At 46.5% G+C, this 16,926-nt stretch overlaps 1 protein-coding gene across 3 annotated transcripts; it reads right to left on the bottom strand.

The window, feature by feature from the left end:
- Nucleotides 1-1,936: 1,936 nt before the first annotated feature.
- On the bottom strand, nt 1,937-15,259 carry LOC136403160 (ketosamine-3-kinase). 3 transcript variants are annotated; one of them, XM_066381659.1, is made up of 7 exons: nt 15,043-15,259; nt 10,752-10,903; nt 10,268-10,359; nt 5,397-5,479; nt 3,591-3,713; nt 2,964-3,298; nt 1,937-2,207 (listed from the first exon to the last, which is right to left on the bottom strand). In XM_066381659.1, the coding sequence occupies exons 1-7, from the start codon at nt 15,181-15,183 to the stop codon at nt 2,171-2,173; spliced, it is 963 nt and encodes a 320-aa protein (XP_066237756.1). In that variant the 5' UTR covers nt 15,184-15,259; the 3' UTR covers nt 1,937-2,170. The 3 variants fall into 3 exon arrangements, with proteins under 3 accessions (XP_066237756.1, XP_066237755.1, XP_066237757.1); XM_066381658.1 differs by having other exon boundaries at nt 1,938-2,139; XM_066381660.1 differs by lacking the exon at nt 1,937-2,207 and having other exon boundaries at nt 2,295-3,298; nt 15,043-15,258.
- Between the last annotated feature and the right edge of the window lie 1,667 nt (nt 15,260-16,926).

Below are 16,926 nucleotides of genomic sequence, written 5' to 3'. Positions count from 1 at the left end.
GCCAAAGGCTATTCTGCTATGGTGTTGGATTGTTTATACTCATCCTGCCCCGCATGTTCCCTGGAAAGAGTGGAGGCAAGTTTCTTCTATCCTTTGTCTTGTGTGAAGTTAAGATGTTATGTATGGTGGGAATTTTCTGCACTTGGTAAAATTCCTGGATTGCCTTGGAAATATGATCAGAGATCTCACTGATTTGCTAATGAGATCTCATCACTTTGCCCTATAAATAAAGCAAGAAACAGGCATGGAGTGCACTCTCTTGCCAGCAGCAATTGCAGAAACCTCCCGAACCCATCCTTTTATTCTTTTTTTTTTTTTTTTTTTTACAGAGACAGAGAGAGTCAGGGATAGACAGACAGGAACGGAGAGATGAGAAGCATCAATCATTAGTTTTTCGTTGCGCGTTGCAACACCTTAATTGTTCACTGATTGCATTGCAACACCTTAGTTGTTCATTGATTGCTTTCTCATACGTGCCTTGACCGCGGGCCTTCAGCAGACCAAGTAACCCCTTGCTTGAGCCAGCGACCTTGGGTCCAAGCTGGTGAGCTTTTGCTCAAACCAGATGAGCCCTGGCTCAAGCTGGTGACCTCGAGGTCTTGAACCCGAGTCTTCCGCATCCCAGTCCGATGCTCTATCCACTGTGCCACCACCTGGTCAGGCCTCATCCTTTTATTCTGTAAGTATATTTTCTTTTTTTTTTTTTCTTTTCATTTTTCTGAAGCTGGAAACAGGGAGAGACAGTCAGACAGACTGCCGCATGCGCCCGACCAGGATCCACCCGGCATACCCACCAGGGGCGACGCTCTGCCCACCAGGGGGCGATGCTCTGCCCATCCTGGGCGTCGCCATGTTGCGACCAGAGCCACTCTAGCGCCTGAGGCAGAGGCCACAGAGCCATCCCCAGCACCCGGGCCATCTTTGCTCCAATGGAGCCTTGGCTGCGGGAGGGGAAGAGAGAGACAAAGAGGAAAGCACGGCGGAGGGGTGGAGAAGCAAATGGGCGCTTCTCCTGTGTGCCCTGGCCGGGAATCGAACCCGGGTCCTCCGCACGCTAGGCCGACGCTCTACTGCTGAGCCAACCGGCCAGGGTATTTTCTTAATTCCATGCCGTTCCCACTCAGGACCTGGAATTACTAGCAGCGTTGGTTCACGACTATTCACCAAATATCGCAGGGTGACTAAGAACAGCAGTTAAACTGCATCCAACTCAAACATTAGAAAGTCCTCAGGCTACACCTGCCTTATTTTGAAGCTCTTCTCTTATTAAACAAAGTCAAGGGAAAGTTTGCTCTTTTAGGAAACCTGACCAGGAAGTGGCACAGTGGATAGAGCGTAGGACTGGAATGCGGAGGACCCAGGTTCGAGACCCCGAGGTCACCAGCTTGAGCGTGGGCTAATCTGGTTTGAGCAAAAAGCTCACCAGCTTGGACCCAAGGTTGCTGGCTCGAACAAGGGGTTACTTGGTGCTGAAAGCCTGCGGTCAAGGCACATATGAGAAAGCAATCAATGAACAACTAAGGTCTTGCAATGAAAAACTGATGATTGATGCTTCTCATCTCTCTCCGTCCCTGTCTATCCCTCTCTCTGACTCTCTGTCTCAAAAAAAAAAGAAACAATTTATTAGCCTGGCCTGGTGGTGCAGTGGATAGTGTCAACCTGGAATACTGAGGTCACTGGTTTGAAAACCTGGGCTTGCCCAGTCAAGGCATATATGATAAGCAACAAGCTAGCAATGAACAACTAAAGTGAAGCAATATGAGTTGATACTTCTCACTCACCCCCTCTGCAAAATCAATAAATAAAAATTTTAAAATAAGAAAGAACAATTTATTATAACACATCACAAAGGTTTCATGGCAAGCAGCCAAGGAAAACATGATTATGATTTTTTAAAATTTTTATTTTTTAAATTTTTAAAAAAATTCATTTTAGAGAAGAGAGACAGAGAAACAGGAAGCATCAATTCCCATATGTCTTGACCTGGTAAGCCCAGGGTTTTGAACTGGCAACCTCAGCATTCCAAGGTGGTCCTCAGCAGTCCAGTTCCAAGGTCATCGCTTTATCCACTGCGCTACCACAGGTCAGGCTTGATTATGATTTAAATGAGGGCAATAATCTCTTGCATCATTGAAACCACTGAAAGTTTATGCAAAAGGATTTATTAACATCAATGCCATTCATCAATGTTCCTCATCACTGTAAGACTGAAGGAGACAAAAATGAGGACTTAGTGCTGGTTTTATCTGATACAAAGGAATGACAATTCAGTAAGCTGAAAAAGCAGACAAGATAGGATGGTAAGAGGAGCAATTCAATGGCTCCTAAATTTATTGAGGACAACCTAAAGCTGGCAGTTTGGTCACTCCCAAAATCATTTCCAGACCTGCTAAGAATGCAGCTTGTCCAAAGGTCAAACAGAAAGCAAAGTGAATGTGCTAAATTTTGAACTGGTCATTATAATATGGTCCTAGTAAGACAGTTTTGTGCCTAGACCCAAGGCTTAACTAACAAGAAGCAGCATCCTAACTTCAGAATCATTCCTGGAGATGAAACAGGAAGGAATGGTAGAAAGGTGCCCTTAGAAGAGGTGTGTGGTACACTGGCCACTTCCCTTCTCTACCTTTGGGGCAGCTGTGTGGTTCGACTTGGCCCATGCTCCACAGGTCCCATTGGTCACATTATATTGCTAGTGTGGTTTATCCAGCTATGAAGGCTAATGAAGTATACAACTTTATGATGCCAATACCTTTCTTCTGAAATATTATGTACTTACTAAGGTTTGGAAAGTTGGTCTGAAGCTACTCCAGGTGTGTGAAGAAACAGGCAAGAACCCTTAATAAAGAGAACTATAGAGGGGCTGGCCACAGCCATCTGGTTAGGATCTGGTACACCTGAACTTGAGTCCCTCCCCCGCCCCAGACTCTTGGCATAGGCCTCCCTCCAGAGGAAATTGAGCTCACTTGATGAGATTCCTCATGATGTTGAGAGAGGACCCTCTATACCCTGATCCAAAATGATTCCAGTGGTTCAAATAGTGAAAAAGCTGATACAACTTCAGACGTTTCTCAAATCCAGGGGCCTTGGGGATCTTGTTGTGGTAGGCAGAGTAAAAGGAGCTACTAAAGCCCCCAAACATTCCGGCTATTGCCAGCTCATACTCTGAGTGGCCATAGAAAGAAGCTGGGTCAAAAATGATGGGCCCAGAGGAATCCTCTGCTACATTTCCTCCCCAAAGATCTCCATGGAGCAGGGCTGGGACGATGTCCAGATCAAGGAACAGGTCAGGGATCTTCAACTGCAGGGAGGAAATGAAACCTCAGCAAAACAAGCAATGCATGTGGCAGGGCTGTAGATGCTCCTCCAAGTGTGTCTCTAAGCGTGCCTCCAAGCTGAGCATGGTATGCAGATGCTCGCTGCCATGCATGGCTCAGGTAGAATGCAGGGACACCAACAGCTATCCCACTGACCAACCCCACCCACACCTATCCACATCCACACCCAGAGTAGTGGCCACACCTGCCTTAGTATCTTCCCCTGTTGGAGCTACAGGGCACAGTGGGTACAGGGTACAGTGGTACTCCACTTACCTGCATAGCAGACCAGAGCTCAAGGGCCTCCCTGTCCCCAGACCCTTTTTCCACCATGTCCATTTGGGGCTGAATGCGCTGCTGGGCATAGAATGAGACCCAGTCTTTCTGCCAGTCATTCACCTGCACAGGCGAAAGGAGAAAACAGAGTTCAGAGGGACATGCCAGACCTAAAGGAACTGAACAAAATACCCCAAAGTAGAGAGAGCTGGTTGTTAGAGGTACTGCTCCAGGGACAGGTATGGAAGGGGTAGGAGCTAATGGAGCAGCATGAGGCTTCAAGGCCATGGTAGGACCTTATAGCCTGTCCCAGGAGCAGAGGGAAACAAGAGAACCCTCCTCAGTGCAGACAGGGTCTATTCTGAAGAGCTCTAAGATGTTTTCTTTCAATCTATACTCACACAGGAGAAGATGCCAGAGTTGGCTGGCCTTCTTTGACCCTGTGACATTCAGGCCATAGTGCTGACCATCCAGGAGGGAAGCAAGACAGACATACATAAGAGTAAAGTAGCAGAGGAAGCAGTATGTGACACCAAATGACAGAATATCATGTGCATATATGTGCACTCTCACAACGTACACATATACTCTCACATATGTGCACATGTAAACACACTTGTACTGTCACACAAATGCATCCTCACACACATACATATTAGTACACACACAGAAAGCAAGTTATAGGCGGGAGAGAAAGGAGCAGAGCCAGCTGAAACAACCCCAGAGCAGCATGGAACAGGAGGTATAGCTGTCAGCCACTCGCCACCCCAAGCAGATTTCCAGACAACCTCTGAAATATTTCAAAATTGGAATAGTGTCCAGTACACCCCAGTGCCCACCAGGAAATACCCAAAAGTTTTCAGTAGTTCTCAGTAGTCCTCCTTCCAAGAAGTCACCTGCCTTTCCTCTGAGAGCACAGTGACCATCCTAACCACTCTGTATTTGCCAGGTGTCAAACAGAACTCCCCAGGCTAAAATTCCTAGGGGAGCCAATCAGAAAACTAAAATTACAATCCCTTTTCATTATGCTATCTTTGAGACCTTACTCTTTAAAACATTTTTTTAATTTCTAATTTCTACCCACCTTGAAATTCAGCATCCTAACTTGCTAGCCTTCTGTTTCTCTGAGCTCACCTAGCATATGAGATTGTTAAACCTCATGTTAACCTCTTAAAAATCAGCAAACAGCCTGACCTGCGGTGACACAAGCTGATAAAGGATATACCTGAAATGCTGAGGTTGCTAGTTTGAAACCCCAGACTTGCCTGGTCAAGGCACATACAAGAAACAACTATGAGTTGATGCTTCCTGCTCCCCCCTACACTGCCTTTCTTTCTCTTTCTCTCTCTCTTTCTGTCTTTCCTCTCTCTAAAATCAATAAATAGTATCTTTAACCTGACTGGTGGTGGTGCAGTGGATAGAGCGTCAACTTGGAAGACTGAGGGCCCAGGTTCGAAACTCCAAAGTAGCTCACATGCTTGTTGGCTTGAGCGTGGGATCATCAACAGGATCCCAAGATCACTGGCTTGAGCCCGTGGTCACTGGCTCAGCTAGAGTCCCCCGGTCAAGGCACATATGATAAGCAATCAATAAACAACTAAAGTGACAGAGCTACAAGTTGATGCTTCTCATCTCTCTCCCTTCCCATCTCTCTAAAAAAAATAATATATATATTTAAAAATCAGCAAACAAAGGAAGCAAAGACTTACTAAATTTCATCAAAAAAGGAGAGGATATGCTTTCCCCAGTTGTTTCTGAACAGCGATCCTGACTGGGAAATATAGGCAAAATGCTAGTGTGGCTCACCTGAGGAAGATATCCACAGCACGTCACCACGTCAAACCCAAACTGGTCTATAAAAGGCCGTTCCACCTGTCCACCTCCTCTCCCTTGAAAGCAAAACAAAACAGATGACAAGTTGCTTTGTTCCCTTGGGCCCTGCTCTTAGAGCTCACAGTAGCTTGAGACATGATGTCAGAATGCCCTTCTCCACCTCAAGTCCCCACCCAGAAACAAACAAAGACCCAGGACCAGAACCTGGTCCGTCACATTTAACAATCAAGGACACCCACTAATTTGCAGGAGAGACACCAGAGGACGCTCAGAAAAGAATGGCTTGCAGTGGCCAGCTCAGCTTTGCTATTTGTAAAAGACAAACTGCTACGCTTTGAAATGGACTCCTCCTTTGTAGCTCCCAAAACTCAAGGCAAAACCAAACCAGTACCTGTGCTTTGGAACATAGCAGGTTGACTAACAGGATCTATCTGTCTCCCACGTAGATTCTCACAGGACTGAAGTGTGATAGGATCTGCCTATCTAGAGTAGATTCTCACAGGTCATAAGTCTGACAGGATTTGTCTCCCACGTATAGTCTCAAAGGTTAGAAATCTGACAGGATCTGTCTGTCTTGAGCAGATTCTCACAGAACAGGAGTATGATAGATATCTGTCTAGAGTAGATATTCACAGAACAGTAGATAATCATAAGATAGGAGTCTGAAGGGATCCGTATCTTAAAGTAGATCTGCACAGGACAGGAGCCTGAGGGGATCTATCTCTCTAGGATAGATTCTCATAGGACAATAGTCTGACAGGATCTGTCTGTCTACAGCAGTAGATTACCACAGGACAGGAGTCTTATGTGATCTGTCTGAAGCAAATCCTCAAAAACAGATGTCAAACAGAATTGGTCCCTCAGAGTGTATTCTCAAAGAACTAGAGTCTGACCATTTCTATATGTCTCCCACAGTGGATTCTCACAGGATAGGAGTCTGAGGATCTATTATCTCTCACAGTGGACTCCAAAATGACACGAGTCTGCTAGGACAGTGGTTTTCAACAGCAGGTATGTGAACCAGTGACAGACTGTGAAAGAGTTAACCACTTTGTATGAAGATTATAGACCCAGTGATCATAGTCAAATTCACTTATGCTCAGGATGATTTCTGCCTTAGTGGTATCCAAAATAATTCTTTTATTTTCACTGTTCCCCAAGTGTAAAAGGGTTGAAAACCACTGGTCTAGAGCACATTCTCACAAAATAAGTGTCTCTGACAGGATCTGTCTCCTATAGTGGATTCTCACAAAACAAAAGTCTGAGAGGATTTGTCTGTCTAGAGAAGATTCCCACAGGTCAGAACTCTTTTTTTTTTTTTTTTCATTTTTCTGAAGCTGGAAACAGGGAGAGACAGTCAGACAGACTCCCGCATGCGCCCGACCGGGATCCACCCGGCACGCCCACCAGGGGCGACGCTCTGCCCACCAGGGGGCGATGCTCTGCCCATCCTGGGCGTCGCCATGTTGCGACCAGAGCCACTCTAGCGCCTGAGGCAGAGGCCACAGAGCCATCCCCAGCGCCCGGGCCATCTTTGCTCCAATGGAGCCTTGGCTGCGGGAGGGGAAGAGAGAGACAGAGAGGAAAGCGCGGCGGAGGGGTGGAGAAGCAAATGGGCGCTTCTCCTGTGTGCCCTGGCCGGGAATCGAACCCGGGTCCTCCGCACGCTAGGCCGACGCTCTACCGCTGAGCCAACCGGCCAGGGCAGGTCAGAACTCTTGACAAAATCTGTCTCCCACAGTGAAATCTCATAGTGCAGGAGTATAATAGGATCTGCTGTCTCCTCTACTAGATTATATTACAGAACAGAAATCTAACAAAATCTGTCTGTCTAGAGCAGGGGTCCCCAAACTTTTTACACAGGGGGCCAGTTCACTGTCCCTCAGATCGTTGGAGGGCCAAACTATAAAAAAAACTATGAACAAATCCCTATGCATACTGCACATATCTTATTTTAAAGTAAAAACACAAAACGGGAACAAATACAATATTTAAAATAAAGAACAAGTAAATTTAAATCAACAAACTGTCCAGTATTTCAATGGGAACTATGCTCCTCTCACTGACCACCAATGAAAGCGGTGCCCCTTCTGGAAGTGTGGCGGGGGCCGGATAAATGGCCTCAGGGGGCCACATGCGGCCCGCGGGCCGTAGTTTGGGGACCCCGGGTCTAGAGCATATTCTCACAAAACAGAAGTCTTATATAGGATCTGTCTCCCATAACAGATTCTTGCCGGACAGAAGTCTGACAGGAACTGTTTATCTAGAGCAGATTCTCACAGAACAGAAATCTAACAGGATCTGTCTAGAGCACATTCTCACAGGACAGGAGTCTGACAGGATTTGTCTCCCATTGTGGATTATCAAAGAACTAGAGTTTGACAGGATCTGTCTATCTACAACAGTGTATTCTCACAATACAGGAGTCTGAGAGGATCTGTATCAAGCATATTCTCACATGTACAAAATCTGACAGGATCTGTCTCCCATAATGGATTCTCACAGGACAGGAGTCTAAGGATCTGTCCAATGTAGATTCTCACAAGTCAGAAATCTGGATCTGTCTGTCTAGAGCACATTCTCACAGGATAAAAGTCTTATAGGAGTCATCTCCCACAGTATTCTCACAGCACTGAAGTCTGACAGGATCTGTCTCCCACAACAGATTCTCACAGGAGAGGACTGTGCCAAGATCTGTGTATATACCACAGTGGATTATCACAGGGAAAAAGTATTATAGGATCTGCTATTTCACACACTGGATTCTCACAGGACAGGAATCTGATAGGCTCTGTCTAGAGCAGTGTCTTTCAACAGCCAGTCCGTGGACTGGTTCGCCAGAAACTCCATGCCAGTCCATGAAAGAGTTAATCACCTTGATGTATGAAGATTATAGACCCAATGATCTTAGTCAAATTCACCTATGTTCAGAGTGATTTCTACCTTAATGGTCCCTGAAATAATTCTACTTTTACCAGTCCCCAAGTGTAAAAAGGCTGAAAACCACTGGTCTACATTACATTCTCACAAGACACAAGTCTGACAAGATCTGTCTATTTACAGCATATGCTCACAGGATCTGTTTCTTTTTCTTTTCTTTTTTTTTTTTTTTTTTGCATTTTTCTGAAGCTGGAAACGGGGAGAGACAGTCAGACAGACTCCCGCATGCGCCCGACCGGCATCCACCTGGCATGCCCACCAGGGGTGATGCTCTGCCCACCGGGGGCGTCGCTCTGCCGTGACCAGAGCCACTCTAGCGCCTGGGGCAGAGGCCAAGGAACCATCCCCAGCGCCCGGGCCATCTTTGCTCCAATGGAGCCTTGGCTGCGGGAGGGGAAGAGAAAGACAGAGAGGAAGGAGTGGGGAGGGTGGAGAAGCAAATGGGCGCTTCTCCTATGTGCCCTGGCTGGGAATTGAACCCGGGTCCCCCACACGCCAGGCCGACACTCTACCGCTGAGCCAACCCGCCAGGGCCAGGATCTGTTTCTAACAGTGAATATTCACAGGACTGCAATCTACTGAGCAATAACTGTCTAGACAGATTCTCACAGGACAGGAGTCTGACAGGATTTGTCTATCTAGGGCAGATTCTCACAAGATAGAACACTGACAGAATCTGTTTTCCATAGTGGATTCTCAAAGGAGTTTTCGGGGAGCTGTCTGCCTATAATAGATAATCATAATACAGGAGTCTGACAGGGTCTGTATCATACAGTATATCATCAAAGGATAGGAGTCTGACAGGACCTATCTGTCTATAGAAAATTCTCACAAAACAAATGTCTGACAGAATTTCTCTCCCACAATAGATTCTTTTTTTTTTTCTGACAGAGACAGGGGCAGATAGGGACAGACAGTGAGGAAGGAAGAGAGATGAGAAGCATCAATTATCAGTTTTTCGTTGTGACACCTTAGTTGCTCATTGATTGCTTTCTCATAGGTGCCTTGACCGAAGGGGCTACTGCAGACTGAATGACCCCTTGCTCAAGCCAGTGACCTTGGCTGGGCTCAAGCGGTGAGCCTTGCTCCAACCAGATGAGCCCACGCTCAAGTCATCGACCTCGGGGTTTTGAATCTGGGTCCTTCGCGTCCCAGTCCGACACTCTATCCACTGAGCCACTGCCTGGTCAGGCCCCACAATGGATTCTTGCAGAACTAGAGTGTGACAATACATGTGTATTCTTACAGGACAAGACTATGACAGGATATGTCTATCTAAAGCATTAGATTCTCACAGGACAGAAGTCTTATACCTGTCTGTCTAGCACAGCAGATTTCCATAGCACTGGTGTTGACAGGATCTGTTTATTTAGCAGAGTAGATCCTCAGCCATCTGTTTCTGGTGTTAGCTATTCTGCTTAGCAGAGTTACCATATGGGCTACACATATGGATTATCAAATGTCAATGGATGAAAATACTGGAAGATACTCACAATGCGAACAGCACACCCAGCCCTAAAAAGGTTAGATGTGAGGGCTGTCATTGTGAGCCTCATGTACGATTTGTCTTAGGAGAAAAGGCACTATGTAGAAAGCCAGAGAAAATTTGATAGACTTACTTTTGGGTAATGAGAGGTAAAAGAAACCATAATATAATAGGGTTTTGAGTCCAAGAAGTATTTCCTGTTTTCCAAATGCATTTGTGGTATTGTACACTAATTGCAAATGCATTGACTGTGTTCACTGCACCTAAAATATGCATCTTAAAGTTGACAATCCTTCCCTTTGGTATCAAGTCTGACCCTCACTCATATGGGCTGTGGCATAACCTCATCCAGACACCCATAAGATCAGAATGTCCTCCTTCTCCAGACAAGTCCTTCTTGGCCCATAATATGTCATACCCACGATGCTGGACTCCTTCTGTAGCACCTCTCCAAGTCTCCTGTTCTCTAGGTGCAGATCTGCTAGCTGAGCTCCAAGCTTTGCAGCATGACTGTGAAACCAAAAGGCAACAACTAAATGCAAGATACAATGCAGGAATACAGACAACCGAAAGGTCTCAAGCCATATAAAGTAGGTCAGACATTTTGAGGTTATAAAGTTTCTTTTGGTGATGCAAGAGGGAAGGTGATGGGCCCTCATTATTTGATAGTCTTTTCTAACCTCATCTGAGCTTGCAGCTAAGTCCTTTGTTAGCATCTTACCCTGAGAGATTTTGCTCCTGTTTGCCTTTGGCTTATAGAGTACATGCTATTCATTCTGTGTGGGGTCACAGGTTCCTTATATTGCATCCCTAAAAGTTATACCCCAATACAAGCTTCAGGTATAAAGGAACCACTCAGAAGAAAAACAAAGCCAACCAGAGGGGAAGGTGCCAGGACGTACCTGCTCAGATACTTCATGTCCAAATGTTCCATCACTAGCATACTGCCACCTCCTGGGGCATCAAGAACCTTGATGGGTTGGGGCACTTTCACTGTGCCTGTTTTCAGGATGGCAGTTAAACTTGCCATCTCACCTTCAAACATTCTTTTAGCCTGTCAGAAAAAATAATGAAAGAGGGTAAAGAGGAGAGTGGGATCACTTCTGTAAAGGTGATCCCACCTTTACAGACTATGTTGACTGCTATGTGGTCCTAAGAGCCTAAACCTACAAATACCGGTATTGTACAGCTGAGTCAACCAAAAATTTTAAAAAATGAAATAAAATAAAAGCTTAACCAAAGTAAAAGCAAGCATCAGTGGGGCTAGTGCTACAAAAAAAAAGTATAATAAATAAATAAAATCTAGAGCTTAAAGGAGGAATATGAAAGAAAACCAATTACACGAGTATACAAAGGAAAGATAAAGAATAATTAACAGATAAAAACAATTTAGACAAGGTTCAAGTCAAGCAGGGGTGAGAAGAATAGCAAAAGAACAACCAAGAAGTCTTTTCTAAGAAGTCTAGAAGAAGACCTTTACACTTCCTATAAGGTAAAAAAATAAAGTCCTATTTTCCTGCCTGACCAGGTGGTGGTGCAGTGGATAGAGCACCGGACTGGGACGCAGAGAACCCAGGTTCGAAACCCTGAGGTCGCTGGCTTGAGTCCAAAGGTCGCTGGCTTAAAGCCCAAGGTCGCTGGCTTGAGCAAGGGTCACTCACTCTGCTGAAGCCCACCACCCCATCAAGGCACATATGAAAAAGCAATCAATGAACTAAGGAGCCACAACAAAGAACTGATGTTTCACATCTCTCTCCCTTCCTGTCTGTCTGTCCCTATATACCCCTCTCTGTCTCTGTCTGTCACAAACAACAACAAAAAAGTCCTATTTTCCATATAACCAGCTGTTTATGTTATGACATTTGTATAACACATACAATATATGCCAAAGCTAACTAGAACCATATTTGGATCTATCAAACGATTGCAAAAAAATTAGCAAAAAAATTCTAAAAAAGCAAAGTACCAAGAAAATGGACTTTGATGACAAAATAAAAAGAACCTGAAGAAATAGCAGAAGAGCAGTATTTAAAAAGCATCAGTAAATGGTTTCATCATAACAGAAAATATTCACTTCCCCTGTAATCCATATCAAGTTTTGCCCTGGCTGGATAGCTTGGTTGGTTAGAGCATCATCTCAAAGCACAGAGGTTGGAGTTCATTCCCCGGTCAGGGCACACACAGGAACAGATCAATATTCTTGTCTCGGCCCTGGCCGGTTGGCTCAGTGGTAGAGCATTGGCCTGGCGTGCGGAAGTCCCAAGTTCAATTCCCGGCCAGGGCACACAGGGGAAGCGCCCATCTGCTTCTCCGCCCCTCCCTCTCTCCTTCCTCTCTCTCTCTTCCCCTCCCGCAGCCAAGGCTCCATTGGAGCAAAGATGGCCGGGCGCTGGGGATGGCTCCATGGCCTCTGCCTCAGGCGCTAGAGTGGCTCTGGTCGCAACAGAGCTACGCCCCAGATGGGCAGAGCATCGCCCCCTGGTGGGCGTGCTGGGTGGATCCTGGTTGGGCGCATGCGGGAGTCTGTCTGACTGCCTCCCCATTTCCAGCTTCAGAAAAATACAAAAAAATAAAAATACAAAAAATAAAAATAAAGTACTTAGAAAAATATTCTTGTCTCTCTCTCCCCCTTCCTCTCTTGCTAAAATCAATAAATAAAATGTTTTTAAAAATACAAAGTTTTGACTTATTACAAATGCCAGTGAAGGTGGAAATACAAACACGAAAAGGATGGATGCCACACAAGAGGAAAAATACCCATAGAAGCCCTGTAGTTGAAAGTAAGGAAAAAATGCCACTGCTACATTAGAACTGCTCACGGTAAATAAAAAAAAAGAGTAACTTCAAGGACAAATAGTTGACAAGTTCCTACAAAAGGGATGTGTACAGGATGACACCTAGCTGATTTCTGAAGAAAAAAGTGTTGAAGGTTTGTCTTGAAAGAATTACAGCATTTCAGAGAGGTCATCCTACATCGTGGAAGGTAGAATTTTTGTTAAGAAAATGAAAATGAGTCTGATCAGGTGGCGGTGCAGTGGATAGAGCAATGGACTGGGACATAGAGGACCCAGGTTCGAAACCCCAAGGTTGCTGGCTTGAGTGCGGGCTCATCTGGCCTGAGCATGGGGTTGCTGGCTTGAACCATGGGATCATAGACATGACCCCTGGTCACTGGCTTGAGCCCAAAGGTTGTTGCCTTAAAGCCCAAGGTTGCTGGCGTGAGCCCAAGGTCCCTGGCTTGAGCAAGGGGTCACTTGCTCTGCTGTAGCTCCTCCCCCCCAAGACACATATGACAAAGCAATCAATGAACAACTAAGGTGCTGCAATGAAGAATTGATGCTTCTCATCTCTCCCTTCCTATCTGTCTGTCCCTCTCACTGTCTCTCTATCACACACACAAAAAAATGATGACTGCAAGAATGATTTCTAAGGAAAGGATAAAAGCACCACCATTGTGTGTGACACCTGGGACTGGGGCTGGGATAAAAGCCTCAGCTTCACTTGAAACAAGACACAGCCCAATCCTGCTCATTGCCTACTGGAGCCAGGCTGGGTCTTACAGATAACAGTAAATGGAGTGACCCACCTAAAATGGGCAAAGTGACACCAACAAATAGAAGTAACAACTTTCAGTGAGGCTCACCTCTTTTCTACAGGGCTCTTGAGAACAAAGTTCAAGTACAAACAGAATGGAGTGGGTGGCTGCAATGAACTGAATGCTTCTACAGCCCCCAAATTTCTTTTTTGTGTGTATGTAACAGAGACAGAGAGAAGGTCAGAGACAGCAAGGGAGAGAGACGAGAAACATCAATTCTTCATTGTGGCACTTCAGTTGTTCATTGATTGTTTTCTCATATGTGCCTTGACCAGGGGGCTATAGCAAAACAAGTGACCCCTTGCTCAAACCATGACCTTAGGCTCAAGCCTGCAACCTTTGGGCTCAAGTCAGTGACCATGGGGTCATGTCTATGATCCCAAACTCAAGCAGGGGACCTTGGGGTTTCGAACCTGGGTCTTCTGTGTCCAGTCAGATGCTCTATTCACTGCACCAGTGCCTGGTCAGGTTACAGCCTCCAAATTTCAAAGTGGAAACCTAACCCCTTATGTGATAGGGTTAGGAGGTGGAGTCTTCAGGGATGATTAGGTTATAGGGGTGAAGCCCTCATGATGGGATTGGTGCCCTTCTAAAAGACACCTAGCCTGACCAGGCAGTGGAGCAGTAGATAGAGCGACGGGTTGGAACATGGAGGACCCAGGTTCAAAACCTCAAGGTAACCAGCTTGAGGTTTGAGCAAGGCTCACAAGCTTGAGCCCAAGGTCACTGGCTTGAACAAGGGGTCACTTGGTCTGCTGTAGCTCCCCCCATCAAGGCACATATGAGAAAGCAATCAATGAACTAAAGTGCCGCAATGAAAAACTGATGCTTCTCATCTCTCCCTTCCTATCTGTCCCTATCTATCCCTCTCTCTGTCTCTGTCACACACACATACACACAAAATTTTTAACCTAAAAAAATTAAAGAGGCCCAGAGTGTTCCTTGGCTCTTTCCCTCAAGTGAGGACAACCATCATTAGTGGCCTCTGCATTATGCAAGGGGTCTCTCACCAGACCCTGAATCTGCCAGCGCCTTGAGTTTGGGCTTCCAGACTCCTAATTTTGAGAAATAAATGTTTGTTGTTTATGTCGCCCAGTCTGTGGTATGGTTATAGCAGCCCAAACTGACTAAGGCAGTGGCTAAAATTATTTTCAATAATTTAGAAACGGTTTTGATCTCTAAAAGTTCAAATAAACTCCAGGACATGAGGCTTCTGTTACCTGTCCGTGTTCAAAACCTAACATTCATTCCCTCACAGTAGCGGCCATATCAATCACGAAAAAAACCAAAATATCCACAGCATTCACCGTCCACACCCGCACAGGGAAGGCTCGCTGGGACGACAAACTCCCTGGGGCTTAAGGAGCAACACAGGGCTGAATCTGCACCGCTCACCTCAAAAACGCCCACGCTCAGCCTGACGGTAAGGACCGGGTCACCGAGTGCTACTGCCCTGCGGCCACGGAATGTGACGGCCCCCGCCCCAGCCCTCATACAAGAACCCGGGCCCTCAAGCTTCCCACCCCTTCCCCCAGGCCCCTAATCCCGTACCCTGCCCTCAGCCCTCTCGGCCCTCCCCGGCTTGCAGCAGCCCTGACCTCCGCCTTGGGGTTCACTTTCACAAACACTCGTCCTCTCTCCGTGTCGTAACTCTGGCCCTGGCTAATGCACCCGCCCCCCGAGTGACCCGTGGCCTTCACGGAGCTTGTGCCCAGTTCCCGCCTCAGCAGCTCCTCCATGTTCCCTGCGAGCCTCTGCAGATACGCCACAGGATGAACAAAGACGCCAGCGGCAGCGTGGAGACGTCCCGGACTGGAAGAGGCGCGCGGTACTTCACGTAGGGGCGGGGCGGGGCTGACGCGCAGGGATTGGGTGAGGAGCGGGTGACGCAAGGCGGGGGCGGGGCCGCACTGCCGGCCCACAGGGGTCTCTAGGCTTGGTGGCTTTTTCTGCCTTCTGGCCCTGCTCCTGACTTTGCCTTTGACCTGTCTTTGACCTGGTTTGGCCTTTGCCTTGTCCTGACCGTTTTCTTTCCCTGACTCTAGTGTTGTTCTGTCCCTGACCCTGCCCACTGGCCTTCTCTTGCCCTGGTTTGCATACCATGCTCCAGCTCAGTGTTCTGGGTTCTTTTTCTGCCCCAGCTGACATAGTCACACCTCTTGGGAGGTTTCCCTGACCTGGGCGACTCCTGCAATGCCCTAGGCTAGGGGACGGAATCTAACCACTTTTTCTTTTCTTTTCTTTTTTTGAACATAATTATGCATCTGTTTTTCCAACTAGACTTTAGCAATTTGAGGGCAGAATAAAGTCTGCTTTGCTCTCTGCATTAGCATTCTCCAGAGAAACAGAACAAACAGAATGTGTATGCATATAGAATGATTTATTTTAAAGAATCAGCTTACACAGCTGTGGAAGTGCAAGAGCAAAATCTGAAGGGTAGACCAGCAAGCTGAAGACCCAAAGAAGAGATATTTGGCAGAATCTCCTCTCCTTTGGGTGAGGTCAGTGTTTGTTCTATTCAGGTCTTCACTGAGTGAATGAGGCCCACCCACACTATGAAGGTTAATTGGTTTTATTCAAAGTCCACCAATTTAGATAGTGATCTCATCTAAAACATAGCTTCACAGAAACACCCAGAATAATGTTTGATCAAATACCTGGACACAGTGCCCCACATTCACCATTGCTTCCCAATGTTTAGCATGTTGCACAATGCTGTAGTCATTCAATAAGAATTTGCTAAAACAATAAACTAAAGCATAATAACTGAGCCTGACCTGTGGTGGCACCGTGGATAAAGCATCTACATGGAGCACTGAGGTTGACAGTTCAAAACCCTGGGCTTGCCTGGTCAAGGAACATATGGGAGATGACAATTCTTGATTCTCCCCCCTTCTCTCTCTCTTTCTTTCTCCCCTCTCTAAAATAAGTAGAAATAAAATCTTACCAAAAAAAATAGTAATTGAGCCTGAACAGGCAATGGCACAGTGGATAGAGCATCAGACTGGGAGGCAGAGGGCTCAGGTTTGAAACCCTGAGGTTGACAGCTAAGCGTGGCTTCATCTCACTCTTCTGTAGACCCTCGGTAAAGTCACATATAAGAAAACAAACAGCCCTGGCCGGTTAGCTCAGTGGTAGAGCGTCGGCCTGGCGTGCGGGAGTCCCAGGTTCGATTCCCAGCCAGGGCACACAGGAGAAGCGCCCATCTGCTTCTCCACCCCTCCCCCTCTCCTTCTTCTCTGTCTCTCTCTTCCCCTCCCGCAGCCAAGGCTCCATTGGAGCAAAGTTGGCCCGGGTGCTGAGGATGGCTCTGGTTGCAACAGAGCGATGCCCCAGATGGGCAGAGTATCGCCCCCTGGTGGGCGTGCTGGGTGGATCCCGGTCGGGCGCATGCGGGAGTCTGTGTGACTGCCTCCTCGTTTCCAACTTCAGAAAAATACAGAAAAAAAAAAAAAGAAAAAAGAAAAAGAAAACAATCAATG

This window comes from Saccopteryx leptura, chromosome 4 (assembly GCF_036850995.1).
Source record: "Saccopteryx leptura isolate mSacLep1 chromosome 4, mSacLep1_pri_phased_curated, whole genome shotgun sequence".
NCBI classification, from domain to species: Eukaryota; Metazoa; Chordata; class Mammalia; order Chiroptera; family Emballonuridae; genus Saccopteryx; species Saccopteryx leptura.
This window is presented reverse-complemented; position numbering and strand designations above follow the sequence as displayed.